The sequence below is a fragment of the Schistocerca gregaria genome, chromosome 4 (assembly GCF_023897955.1).
Source record: "Schistocerca gregaria isolate iqSchGreg1 chromosome 4, iqSchGreg1.2, whole genome shotgun sequence".
In the NCBI taxonomy this organism is placed as follows: domain Eukaryota; kingdom Metazoa; phylum Arthropoda; class Insecta; order Orthoptera; family Acrididae; genus Schistocerca; species Schistocerca gregaria.
The window spans coordinates 484,653,826-484,668,740 of NC_064923.1; the positions used below are offsets into that span (position 1 = coordinate 484,653,826).

Consider the following 14,915-nt stretch of genomic DNA (forward strand, 5'->3'; position numbering starts at 1 on the left):
AAAACATAATCGTCATGAAGGGGTGTACGTCGTCTGCTACCAGTGTACGAGATTTTTTGGGCGTCATGGTGCCTATGACGAGCTTCACTGGACTCATGGATGCCCACGTGAAAGTTCCCCAGAGCGTAATGGGGCTGTACGGTGCACAGTATATTCAATCACGCTTGCACTCTGCCTAGCATTAATGCCTGACGTTAATTCCTCCACAGTTCGCCGCCTATCCTGTTTTTCCAGACATCTGTAATCTCCGACATCGGTAATATGGATTGGCCGCCCAACTCCACGACGTATGGATGTGGTTTCATCTTTGTTTCACCGCGTGTTGAAAATACTCACCACAGCACTCCTCGAACACTCAAGTCGTGCAGTTTCTGGAATGTTCATGCCTGTGGGGCGGCGGGTAAACAATCAAATAGTTATTTCATTATGTCTTTCTAAAAAGACACTTAAACTGCCTGTGCGTGCTACACAGCTACCTTCGCAGTTTACAAGAGCCTGAAAACTATTTTTTGGGGTCAGCCAGAAAGCGATAGAGAACATACTAGCCATAATTTTCAGTCTGGAGGTCCACATTACTCTTTCTAATAACGGAAAGAAAATGTTCCTATTTGCTATTTACTCCAGCACGATCAGGAACTATGAATATAAAGAAAAGTTTTGAGTTTTAAGTGGCTGATATATTCTGTAATAGTTCACGCGCACCAAATGTGGTAATATCCCTAATAACAATAATAATAATTGAAAAATACATCCAACTGGCTGAGGAAGTCAAAGACATGTGGCATCAGGATAAGGTTGACATCATACCAATTATACTATCAACCACAGGAGTCATACCACACAATATCCACAAGTACATCAACGCAATACAGCTACATCCAAACGTATATATACAACTACAGTAATCTGTAATTATTGATACATGTTCAATTACCCGAAAGTTCCTAAATGCAATGTAACATATACCGTACAGTTAAAAGGAAGTCAGGTTTGATCAAGGTCCGCGTCACTTTCCATTTTTAACCAGACGTAATGTCTGAAAGAGAAATAATAATAATAATATCCCTATAAAACAGGACTATTAACAGTTCATAGGCGACCTCAAGGGGAAGTTGCAAATAAAATGGTCTATCGCTCTGACTTCTAATCGCCAAAATTAATTGCTCGCATTAAAATGGGAAATAATCTCCCCACTTTCCACGCGATTTTGTCGACATTGCAGGAGGCACACAAACAGTTACTTCCGGGAAATCTAAGCGATCAAGGATGGTGTACAGTTCTCACGAGCTGACATCCTACTTTTACAGAAAACCCATTCAAGTCTTCCCAACTCTGATGTTATCCGAGGCGCAACGTACACAGGCATTTGACTAACGCGAAAAGATTGATATTTCGGTGCAAAGTGTCCCTCCACTGCCTCTCTGGCTGTGTTTATATAGGGTGGCAGAGGACCGCCAAACGGAACATGTGCTATGAACGGCCCTCGGCGCAGGTAGCAATATCTACAGTACATGGCCTCTTTCTGGACACGTCACAATTAATCGCTGTGTCATTTCACTATAAATAGAATTAAGTTCTCGGTTGCAGTAATTTCTGAAGCCTTTAACAAGACAGTCGCAGTGTTCCAAATCCAGAATGGATAAAAGTTTTAGTAATTAGGTTTGATTTAGTTAGTGAGAAAGTTTCAGCTCGTCTGCTTTAAACGTTGCCAGCTAGAATATTTAGCATGGAACCTTCAGTAGACCATAACGTCTTAACTGCCTCTTTAAAATTCCTTGCAACCACTGTTATTCACAATACAGTCTGGTAAGTTGGTACAGCTGTATTATTCCATGTATGAAATCGGTTGCTGTAATTCAAACTTTCTATTACAAATACTAATGACATTCAGTCTACCATGAATAAGGACGTTTTCGTTTCAAATTTGGTTTTTAGTGAATAACTTGAAAAGTAATAGAGGTAGCTTATTGGTGTCTAATAAAAAGCGACATCAATTTTTAGTAAAACCGCTGATTTTAACCAACTTGGTTCAAATGGCTCTGAGCACTATGGGACTTAACTGCTGAGACCATCAGTCCCCTAGAACTTAGAACTACTTAAACCTAACTAACCTGAGGATATCACACACATCCATGCCCGAGGCAGTATTCGAACCTGAGAACGGAGCGGTCGCGCGGTTCCAGACTAAAGCACCTAGAACCGCTCGGCAAACCCAGCCGGCTAACCAACTTGCTTTGATAAATGGGACTTGTAAATTTTATTATTCAGCTTCATGTTTTTTTAAGTTCGTAAAGTTTCCTTAACTTATACATTTGATCATCTTGAGACATTAAAATATTAACCTTAGTATATGCGTCCTCGGAGTCTTTCGAATGTGTGTGAAATCTTATGGGACTTAAATACTATCGTCATCAGTCCTTAAGCTTACACAGTACTTAACCTGAATCACCTTAAGGACAAATACACACACCCATGTCCGAGGCAGGATTGGTTCAAATGGTTCAAATGGCTCTGAGCACTATGGGACTTAACATCTTAGGTCAGCAGTCCCCCATAACTTAGAACTACTTAAACCTAACTAACCTAAGGACATCACACACACCCATGCCCGAGGCAGGATTGGTTCAAATGGCTGTGAGCACTATGGGACTTAACATCTTAGGTCATCAGTCCCCTAGAACTTAGAACTACTTAAACCTAACTAACCTAAGGACATCACACACATCCATGCCAGAGGCAAGTTCCGAGGGAGGGCGCGGAGTCTTTCACGGTGGCATATCTGGAATAAAATCTTCTTGGTTTTTAAGCTACGTCAATTCGAATAAAATTTTCGGGCTTACTGACAGTCAGTTGTTTTAGTCCTGACGACGATGGCTTAGACAGCCATCGAAAACTAGAGAATTTTATTCGAACGGATGTAGCTTGAAAACCAAGAAGGTTTTATTCAACATTAATAGATTTAAGCACACACTGACAAAGTTTGGAAAAGTTATTTTAATTTTCAATGTCACTCTTAGATTATGGTGAAATCATTTGTACATTGAGCACAAGAAATTATGACAACGTGGCGCTGGTGGTGGTGAAGTGGGGTAAGCCCGGCACACTCACTCGCCTCTGCACCCACTATTAATGATACAGCTTGTTTCGCCTAATGCCGTGCCTCTGAGCCATCACAATCTGCCCTCGGTCAAATTCAGATAAATCGCGAGTGTTACCCATTCTACACGTGGACAGCACGCTCACTGATACTAAATGCACCGTACGAGTGTTTGTCTAGCAGTCATTACTCACCTGGAGAGAAGAAAGATTGGATTTAACGTCCTGTCAACATCGAGGTCGTTAGAGACGGAGCACAAGCTCGGATTTTTTTTTAAGGATGGGGAAGGAAATCGACCGCTACCTTTCAAAGGAGCCCTGCCTGCATTTGCCTGAGCGACTTATGGGAATCACGGAAAACCTGTATCTCGATAGCTAAACGTGGGTTTGCAGCGTCGTTCTCCCGAATGCAAGTCCAGTACGCTAACCGCTGCACCTCCTCCGTCAATAACTATCGCCTACTATCGATAGTAGGTCGGTGGTCATAATGTTTCGGCTGATCAATGTATTTATGGAAGTACGTTCAGTCGTATATGTGGATACTATCTGCAAAATTAGTTATTAGTAAAGAAGTAATAAAGTAAAATGTCATACTTCGTATAGCAGTTATACTGCATGAACAGCACACATGGAGTAAGAGAAAACCCTTTTTTTTCCTTTCATCATTTTTTGTGGGAAGTGAGCAATGAAAAGTTTCGTACACTATTGAAATTATGTGTATACTTGCTTGCAAATCACTAAGTGCTCTCATTCTCAACTACTGGTTGACTACACTCGTAGTCTAGCTGTTTGTGCATCTTGAACTACACATCTTTTTCACCCCCACCACCACCTCTTTGACAGGTAGCTATTTCTTTCCCCAACACTGGTTCTTTCCAGACAGTAAGTGATTGTGTACTAAGCTTGTTTGAAACGATCCTGTGATTTAGAGGGAAATGTGGAACATATACACCTACATCATCTTTTATAATACATTTGGATAACCGAGCGAGGTGGCGCAGTGGTTAGCACACTGGACTCGCATTCGGGAGGACGACGGTTCAATCCCGTCTCCAGCCATCCTGATTTAGGTTTTCCGTGATTTCCCTAAATCGTTTCAGGCAAATGCCGGGATGGTTCCTTTGAAAGGGCACGGCCGATTTCCTTCCCAATCCTTCCCTAACCCGAGCTTGCGCTCCGTCTCTAATGACCTCGTTGTCGACGGGACGTTAAACACTAACCACCACCATCACATATGGATAACACGAATGTGGTGTCCGCTGTTGACTCATTAGTTTCTCATGCCAGCAGTATAAACTGTATACGTCTGACTTGCTTAGTCGTTCCTGTCAACTTTTTCTATCTACCACAACATCACTATTTTCACTCTCTCAAGAATTTTGAAACTGTTTAATTTCTAAGTATACAGAGCCCAAAAACATTGTTTTCATGTGTGAGGCAAGCACTGTGTCCGGCTGTGCCTGGAAAGTAATAATAGGGAAGCTTGTTCCGCGAGTTCGTGAAGGAGCCTGACTAGGCGAGTAAGGAGTGGCTTTGGAAAGACGTCCGGGTATCTAGCTGTGCAGCTTAGCAGTAGCAGTGCATCTGCTGACCAGTTCATATACTGTTTTCGACGTCAGTCCAGCAATTGGCTCATCCAGTCTGTCCTCGATGGAGACATTGAACCTGAAACGCTCTCATTTTTCTGGTGAAGCATGTGTTGGAGTGCCTGAACTCCCAGAACAATTGGATACTGAAGTCGTCAGAAGTCTCACTAGTTACATCACGAGTCTCTACATCCTGTGAAAAGGACTGTGATGTTCAATGAGCGCAGTACGAATTATTGGACCAATCCTTTTTCATCGAAATATACCTTGCGACAGATATGTGAACAAAATACTGACGCTTTTTTTTTCAGAAAACTAACAACTAACAGATAGAATTATGGTTATTTCGTGAAGGAAAATGCAGGAGCAAATACTGCTAATGACAGTATTAAGAGATTCTCTTGATTATTGGAACCATTACTAGATGATTTCGGTCCCGGTGGAGGTTCGAGTCCTCCCTCGGGCATGGTTGTGTGTATTTGTCCTAGGATAATTTAGGTTAAGTAGTGTGTAAGCTTAGGGACTGATGACCTTAGCAGTTAAGTCCCATAAGATCTCACACACATCTGAACATTTTTGAACTAGATGATTTCGATGTCCGCAGTGCTAAATGGCGGAAGGCATTTCTCGGACTTCTTTCAAAGTCCGTTAACACGCCTACAATCGATATGCCACCTGCCCGATTACGGGCCGTAACGTATGCGGCAGTCGTAGCCTGCCTTCCCTGTACTGGTTCCCACGCAGCACTGGGGACAGCGCTTGCGTCGCGGGTGGAACCCATGGAACCCATAGAACTTAACTCATTGACTTTTCAGTGATAGCTGTGGGCAAATAGTCCCGTGCTGTTGCTATAGGTGTCATCTATGGCTATTTGGTGATTTCCTGCTCATCTTCAGGATTTTTATAGCGCTACTCCCTGAAAATTTCAGAGCGAACTACTCACCTTTCAATAGCAGGGGAGGTTTTCTACCAATACTTTGTTCCTAAATCGTGATAACGATATCATAAATGAGTGAGGAATTCAGATAAGCTACTTCGATTTGTGCCTATTAAGTGCTTTAACGTTAGTGGAGGATAACACCGGCCTATTATGATCTTTTGTAATCCTGTATTTGAAAGCTCTGATAAGACGACCTGTTCCTCGTATCTGGATTGTCATATCTCCATCAGGAATTTCCCAGTTGTATGAAACTTTTATCACCGGTAGTAGAAGATTAATAGACATTCTGGGCAATGGGTGGAGATTAAAAGGCATTCTGCACAAAATTTAACTTCTGATAATTGGGTTGCCTTCATGCAAGGACCCACAAATGACGCCACCCTTCCTTTCCCAAGCCAAGCATTACATTACTAAGCCGCATTCCCTCCTCTTCCCCCACCCCCCTGCCCCTACTCCTTCGCCTGCGCCCTTCCTTCATTTCTGTTTAATTTTTTGTAAATATACTAATTGAAGAGCTTCTAAACCAGTTGTGTTACATGTATTTACCCTTCCATAGCTCACTACTTTAATGCCATATCAGCGTGTCAAATCACATTTATCAGCTCCTCCTTAAGCCACGCCGCTTGCGCCCTTTTCTATTTTATTTCTTGGAAACAAGCTAATAAGATTGCTTTCTGCATCAAGGATGGGCGTGGAATTAGATCATTCACCACCAACAGCTATGGCAATTGCGTTACCTCTGCACGTGATAGTCTGCCATGAATATACTTTGCTTCTCTGGATGCAACTAAGTCCTTGCACATACAACCTCTGAAAGCTACCCCGCGATACTATCTAGGCAACTGCACACATGCATGATGAAGATGGAATACTCTGTATGCCAAGCAAGTTCAGACAAGCATGATGGGTACATATCGGAAGTATGAGGTATGTAGCTCAGTACATTACGGAAGTTTTTCCATAAATCATCGAAACACATCTAAGACCACTGTGTTACAATTCCAGTTTAATGATACATCTAAAACATGTAGGCTGCAGTAATACATTTACAATATATAGGCTACAATTACAGTTTACGTCTTTTCAATATGTGCAACATATAGGTTATAATTTCAGTACATTACATCATCCGCAACCATATTTTACCGCTTTATCAATTTAAATCAACTCCTACTGCGCACACAGCTGATAACAAGCCATGTCTTCTCGAAAATGACCTCATGCTACAATGCTTACTTGCCATCGAGTACGAAGTGTTATCATATTTTGCCGATAATTTCAATTTTCATTGCTTTATAGTAGAAACTATGTGTAACTTGGATCTAATTATATACTGAACAGTAGATTTAGCAACACTGTTTAATACACAAGCTTCTGAATGCTTCAGTTATCAGCAACTGTCAATCCAACGATACGTATTCGCCGGTTACTTATTCATATGGAAACACGTCCATGTTATTGGTCAAGTGAAACTGTTCACTGTCGAGAAAATATTTTACATATATGAAACAGATCTATTGAGAATTTGTTATTTCGTAAGTAGGCTGTTTAAGTTTTCATGCTGGTAACGCCACGTAGTGCTCTGTAGGAAAATCACTGACTGTGCTGTGTGCAGTCTGTGACTGTTTGGCATTGTTGGAATATTCGCTACTGTAGTGTTGGGCAGTTGTATGCGAACAGCGCGTAGCGTTGTGCAGTTGGAGGTGAGCCACCAGAAATGGTGGATGTGGAAAGAGGGATGCCAGACTTTCGAGAGATTACTATGTGAGCACAATCTGGACGTGTGTCCGCCAGAAAAAGGAAATTTGTAAAGATGGATATCATGAATTACTTTTGAACATTATTAAGGTAAATGCATTGTTTGTTCTCTATCAAAATCATTCATTTGCTCTGTATTGCAGTAGTTCGAGTAATGAAGATTTTTGTGAGGTAAGTGATTCATGAAAGGTATAGGTTGTTGTTAGTCAGGGCCACACTTTTGTAGGGATTATTGAAAGTCAGATTGCGTTGCGCTAAAAAAATATTGTCTCAGTTTAGTGATGATCAGAATAAGTAAAGAGAGAACTGTCTGAGTACGTTCAGTTTCGCTCAGCTGTGTGAAAACCAAATAACGTAAGAGGTTCACTAGCAGTCATTTATAATTTTTCTAAGGATATGTTTCAATTTGCGTGTCTGGAATTTTTACGTGCTGTGGATGTCACAGACGCTAAGCGGCAGTTTTGAATCGCTTATTATCGGCGCAACAGTCTTTGGTCAGAGCTGCTGTGTCGCTAGAAGATGTGCCTGTTTTTGTCATCGCTGCTGGGCAGCGAGCATTGATGGAGGCCTATCGCGAGAATAGTGGTGAAAGAGACGCCGAAAAGAGGACTCGTGGCAATGTAGAAATTGAAGGTAATTTTTTATTTATTGGCATTGCAGTCGCGTCGTTAGGATTCATTGTTGAATGAGACTTCCATATCAGAGAACTTTAGAATTTTCTTTAAAGATTGAGTATTCTTCACTGTAAGGTATTTTTCATGTTCACTAATGATTTGTCAGACATTTGTGGCAGTACGAATTTATAATCAGTGTTATCCTTTGTCAATGTTAATGAGTGTTATAACACGAATTGATTACATATAACAATATATCAGATAGTTTAAAAACAGTTTGTTAAATGAATATTTGACTTAAGACATTTGTCCATATCCTCGATTAAATTAATTTTTATTTAATGGAGTGCCTCACTCAGTGAAGTGTAAAATAGTCTACTTGCTGTCTGGAGCACTGCGCTAAGTTCTCAGATATTGTAGTTAGAAATTTGCAGATGGAGCACAAGGAGCAGCAAGCACTGCGTTTCCAAACAATTGCATTGCGAGGTGAAATATTTTCATCTCAGCATCGGTTTAATACGAAAATTGTCAATACACAGGGACCATTTCATGAACAGCATTATTAGACAGATCATTTACGCACAGAATTTAATCTGTTTGCAGTTTTTGTTTAAGAAAGATTATAAAACTGGGCCAATTTCATGTTGGTTTCTTGCAATCAGATATATTTCGTTTCCCTAGTAGTCGGCAATGCACAAAGTCACCCAAAGCTATACAACAACAACAAAAAGGCTCTGAGCACTATGGGACTCAACTGCTGTGGTCATTAGTCCCCTAGAACTTAGAACTACTTAAACTTAATTAACCTAAGGACATCACACACATCCATGCCCGAGGCAGGATTCGAACCTGCGACCGTAGCAGTCGCACGGTTCCGGACTGCGCGCCTAGAACCGCGAGACCACCGCGGCCGGCAGCTATACAACAGAAAAGTTACAAACAACCAACCAAGCCAGCACGAAATCTCAAATCAAATGAAAAGAATTATTTTAAAGGAAACTTTCAAATGTTTTTTTCCTTTAACTCATTAGGTTGAGGCGCATTTTTGTCGAGGACACCAGAGAAAGTTGAAGGATCTAGAGACTAAAATTTTATGTCACAGTGATATTCTACTGCGCTAGCTGTGGTAGGTATTTAGTACTGTTCCATGTTTTTGCAATCACAGAAACGTGGGCTGGGTTTATTTTAATCATTTTATTGTGCACGGTTTCTACTATTTCTTCGCATAGGTCCATAATTATAAAATGAGCATCATAATTCGTCAGAAACTGGAACACTACTGTCATTGTAAAATTGGGCCTATACTTGAAACTACAGCTAGCATATGCAATTCCTCAAAATCTGCGAGTAAAATAATAATTATCTCTGTGTTTCACATTAGTTTGCTTGGACGATTCATCGCATATACGACAAATTTCAACTGCTGGGAACGCTACTTTCTCTTGTAGGCTAATATTCATCACTTTGTTCACAGCAAGTAATTTTTCATGTGCTCAGAAATCAGTTAAACATGTTTACTAACACATTCCGTACCGTCAGAACCTTGGTGCAGCTGAAACTCTAAATATTCTTCACTGTAACTGCGGGACACACAAAAATCAGTACTGTTTGGTATATGCACATGAATTTCGTCAGCAGTAAGCATTCGATTTCTACACATGACAAATGGTAGCTTTAATTGCTTATTATAATTTTCGGATTTGAATGTCAACAGCGAACTAAATGTGCAGCAAATTTCTCTTCAGAATGAATATAGCCCAAACAGCTCTCTCGTACCACAACTGAATAACAATCAGCAGTAAAGCTATCTGTACTCACCTGACGAGAACCACTCTTCTTCCTGCCACTGCACTTCACTGATTAAAACTATGTCAAACTTACATTATCGATTTCTGTTTTCAAGTAATCGTACCTAACCACCTTATTAAAGGATCTCATAATAATATAACAAATTGGAAATTCGCCATATTTGTGCTACACAGAGAAATTTTCACTTTGTGCTACTGTTAATAATGACTAAATAACGTGGGAAAATTAAGGCATGAGACTAAAGATTCTAATCCCTACTTCGAGTTATGTAAACGGTATAGGTAAAAGACCATTAACGTACACATGAGTATCACCAAAATTTCTTTTATAGTACGTTTGTCGACTGTTTCGATGCCGTCCTGTTATGTTAAACCGTTGTGGTATTACATGTAAACTGAAGGTGTAGGGGAGATAAAGGAAAGGATAAGGTAACGACGATTGATGTCAGCTGCATTGGGCTGTTACACGGAATCAGCGGCGACAGCGAAAATGTGTGCTGGACTGGAATTCCAACCCGAGATCTCCTGTGTTTTAGGCAGTTGCGTTAACCACTGCGCGACCCCAAACACGCTGATTATCGTACTGCGCGGACTATCTCGCCATGCCTCTCGGCCGATCCACATTGCCATCTAGCACCACCTATCTGCAGTTCCTGTCCACGTCCTCCATGCCCGCTACTTCCATATTCCCGCAGGCGGTGGGACATACTTGTGCATCCGCACTGAAGAAGATGAATTCTTGCCCATCGAGGTGAATCAGATGATGCGTTGTTCACATCCGTAAATATTTACTACACCTGCGTTTCTTTATTCTTTTTACGTATTCTGACCGTTGATATTATAATTTGTTCACACTGCGCCCTCTCCTAGCACCAGTTTGACTCTTCCTGTCTGTCTTACCGATATCTCACTAGCAGCACGCCAGTACTTTCCATAAACTTCTTTCTTCATCTGTTCTTTCTATTACCTCCCCATTTCCAGCTACGCCCATCTTTTTGAACAGTTCTCTCTAGACCGCATTTAAAATGTGTAAGGTTTATTCTATGCTGTTGTTTCATGGTCTAGCCTACGCTTCACTTTAATATGCTGCAACACTTGGTGCACACAACTCCAGTGAATTATTAATTAATTCCCTATGTTATATTTACTAACTGTGAAATGTTTTTGTTGAAGAGCGCTCTTCACCTGTGTCAAGCCACTTCAATATCTCGTTTGATCTTGATTCGAAGAATCTTTTCATTTCTCCATGTACAATCTTCCCACATTTTTATGGTTAGCGGGTCGCCATTTTTGTTTCTGTGACTCTACAGTATTTTCGTCTTTGCTTTGTTTTTCTTCACGGCAGTAGGTCAAATTATGCACCATAATTGGAAATTCACTGTATGCCATCATTGCTTTTTCGACATTGTATAAGTATGATGATAAGCTTCAACAGTGCGTATGTCTATGTATTTAACATACAGAGAGCATAGCAAAAAATAAAAAAACAGTAAAACAAAATGTTTATGATAAAATCTGACAGAAATGCCCTAGAAGAAATTAACCTACGATGAGATCTTCATTATTTGCACAAAAGACAAGAACACTAAAGAGAGGTGAAAGTAAGCATTTTTGAGAACTATCATCGATGAAAAAAGAACTCTTAAGTTCTTAAGAAAAACATGTTGTTTGTGATATAAACCGGCAAGTGGCGAAAAGAAAGCGGTTCGTGACTGATTTATGCTTGAAAGTACTAGGAAACAGATCACAGACCCAACTTCTTGTAAGATAAGTTATCTTTATTTTTCCAGAGTGTACCATTGTGCATAATAGTAAGAGAGAAACTTTGTAATATAGATGGCAAGACAGATATGGTTAAGAAATTTAGACAAATTCATTCAGAATCAGGGCAATATCTCCAGAGGACATAACGATATTAAACTGCCACACATCTCGGTCCCATAATTATTGCTTCTAAACATTGTCCAGCAACTTTCACTGGCTCTTAAAAAGCATTCACAACCGAATATATTTTTCTATTAAAGGGTCAGTAACCAATCGCTATTTTAAATACAGAGCACTATCTTTCGCTTTCTGTCGACAGGTTTTTGTAGTTCAATTTGTGTAGTTCTCGAAGTTTCAATTTAATTTTTCGTTTTGTAGAAAGTGTTGAATAATTCATGTGATATTTATTGGCCGAAGGTTGGCGTTTCCGTAAATGCATACCATTTTTGTGAAATCTGTTGTTTTCAGTGTAAGCATGTATGCGATTTTCGCTCAGTTAGTAAGAAACGGGGTCAGCCAAACCCGCAGAATATACCTGGATTTTCTCTGCAGAGGGCTACGAAGCTAATTAGAACTAGTTTCCTCCTGTTGCAGTTCCCGTGTCGCTGCGGTCAATTCCAGTGATAGTGCCGACCAATGGGACAAACGGATCGCTGTGGCGCACATCTCTCCAACAGGTGAGTTCAGCACGGAAGCAGCAGTTCTCAGTTATGACGTCTTTCGATACACACAACCTATTCATAAATGTGTAAGCTCAGTTTAACACCTTCCAGTTTACCGGTGAAGTACTACAGTAGAGCATTGATTATACGAGTAACTGAAAGCGTTTCGGTCGGGAAATTCAAATGTCCGCGCGCGCCATGTAGAAGTTTAGCTGGCGCTGGTTGGCCAGTTTGACGTTTTCCAGCTCCCTGCGAACCTTCATTATTGTGTTACTATGTTGCCGTCTGAACCGTCTCATTTGACTCATCGTACTATTGTCGTACCTTTCGCAATGGTGACTAAAAGTAAACACGTTTTTCTTAGAGTTCCCAATAAACTTAAAATAGTGCGCCAGCCGAAGAAAGGAGCTAGTGGATCAAGCACAGTTCGGGAACGTGAAGCTGGGAGCTCAACAGCCCAGACTTATTGAATAGAACAGTGATGCTATTACGAAATCTGCGATCGTGCTTTCTCAGTGAAGATGGATGACTTCCACAGAAAAATGATGAAGATAGCAGAAAACTAGGATTTAGACTCACCAGAAATCTTGCAATGAGCTGCTTCCTTCAGATGAGTCTGTCACTGCTCTAGGAAGCCACCCAACAATCAATTTGTATGTGAAGCGGTTGGGCTGATTGAAGAATCTTCGGGAATTGAAGAGCATGATCAGGACTGACTCGAATGTGATAGTGGTGGCATCAGCTATTAGTTTTTGCCGCACGATGAAATACTACTTGCCATTGTTATTCATGACGAGGAACAGCCAAGTGACGATTATGCTGAAGAAGGACCACGCAGAGTGTAAGTTTCTCGCTTCTTTGGCTCGACTATGAAGTGATTAGAGTAAAACGAAGAATGAGACACTGCCTAATCGCTGTCCTTAAACCATTTACGAGTCTCAGTTCTGAAGTAAAACCAAGTTTGGATTTCTTTTACTGAACTGTTGACTCACTTTAGTGGCCACTTCGTGTTTTTTCAATCTAGGCTTTGCAGCCAGTTCTCTGTGTCGTTTCTTATATGTGCGATAAAAAACGTATCTCACAGCTTAATTTTTAGTTCACTGTTTCTTAGTTTCTTATTCATGCGAACACGGGCACAATACAATGGCGTATGCTGGGATTTATATTTGAGTATCACTAGGCCTATCAGATACGGACAGTAAGGTATTGTTGATTAAATGTTAACTTCACGAACAATACATTGAAACCAATATTTCTTGAAACAAGATGTAATACAACATAATTTAAACAACAGTTATAAAATGAAAAATAAACAATTTACCATACCTGTTACTATCCTTTATCATAACTGTTTGCTCTTATGTATAATGATTTTCAGTCATCTTTCTTTGCCGGTAAACTGTTTTGTCATACTGTCAGAAAAAAGAGTCCTCATTGTGTCATCTCACCAAAACGTGTATATCTTTTTCCACAGATAGAAAGGCCCCGTTCGTCAGAATTTGTCCTCATGTTGCTCCTAAGTACGATTTAATTCGTATCAAGACTGAAAAACTCCTTTCTGCACTTGTAGTGATGAAGAAAATGTTAAAATCAGTTCACTTGATACGTAAACTTCAATGTGCACATAATCAAGTGCATTTGATATCATGTATTTGCAATGATTTAAACAGACTTGTTAGAAAGTTCTTCAGTTCATTTTTCAAAGAGAGTATACTGAAATAGGAAGCATATGGTTCTCTCAGTTCACAAAATACATTTGTTGGAAAATTTTTATCGTAACTCGAGAAATGCTTGGAATTCAGCAACGCCATAAATGTCAACATTTTTGTGATTCAAATCTTAATTTAGTTTGAGTTACTAATGTGACCAGAACTTGGTACAAGGTTCTTAAACGAAGAATGGGTTTGATCTTCACAACAGTCTTCCTTTCTAGACCTTTCTTCGTTCTCTTCAGCAACAATGCTCATAGTTTCTGACCACAGTTATTAAAACACTGTGATTCTTATATTTTGCAGTGTGGTAATAAATTCATTTACTTTTTCCACACAATGATAGATGTCCATGCTCTTATTTCATATTATTTCAAAAAGAATATCTGAAAATGCACAAAGCCTGAAGCCATCCTGACTTCTTCGCTAGACTAGTTTCAAGGATCCTCTGCCATTGAAGTGAAAAATTTATGAGATCTATAGTTACGACCTGTGTCTGCAAGCCTAGATCCAAAATTCCGTCGTGTAGCTGTGACAGATGGCACTTCTTTTCAATGAAGGCTGTATGGGCACTCTGTACCTGAAGTGAAATGTGAGAAAAAAGAAGAAAGACCGTTGACAGAAACAAATAATTGTCTGGTTTTCTTAAAAACTTCATGGGCAGGGAAAGTATGAGATTAAGTCTGTGACTGTAACAGTGGATGAAGGCTGCAACAGGACACACGGCTTTAATTAAAGTCTGAAGTCCAGAAACATGTCCAGCCATTACTGCGGCAACATCGAAAGTTTGAGTAACAATTTTATCGAACATTGTAAGTCATCCTCAGCGTCTTTTACATATTCAGAACTTACATTTGTAAAATGTAGAAATCGTTCTTTGCAATTGACTTCGTCATCATCACGGCGTAGAATAGTACACATTTGACTTTTTTTGGTGACCTCAGTTGTTTCATCGAACATGAGTCCAAAAAAGTAGCC

The 14,915-nt window shown here is 40.1% G+C and overlaps 1 protein-coding gene across 1 annotated transcript in view; it reads left to right on the forward strand.

Annotated features, from left to right (window-relative positions):
* Positions 1-14,915, forward strand: part of LOC126267532 (uncharacterized) — a 306,885-nt gene that overhangs the window by 237,343 nt on the left and 54,627 nt on the right. Inside the window, exon 3 of the mRNA XM_049972833.1 lies at positions 12,161-12,243. Coding sequence (XP_049828790.1) covers positions 12,161-12,243 — 83 coding nt within the window. The remainder of the gene's footprint in view (positions 1-12,160; positions 12,244-14,915) is intronic.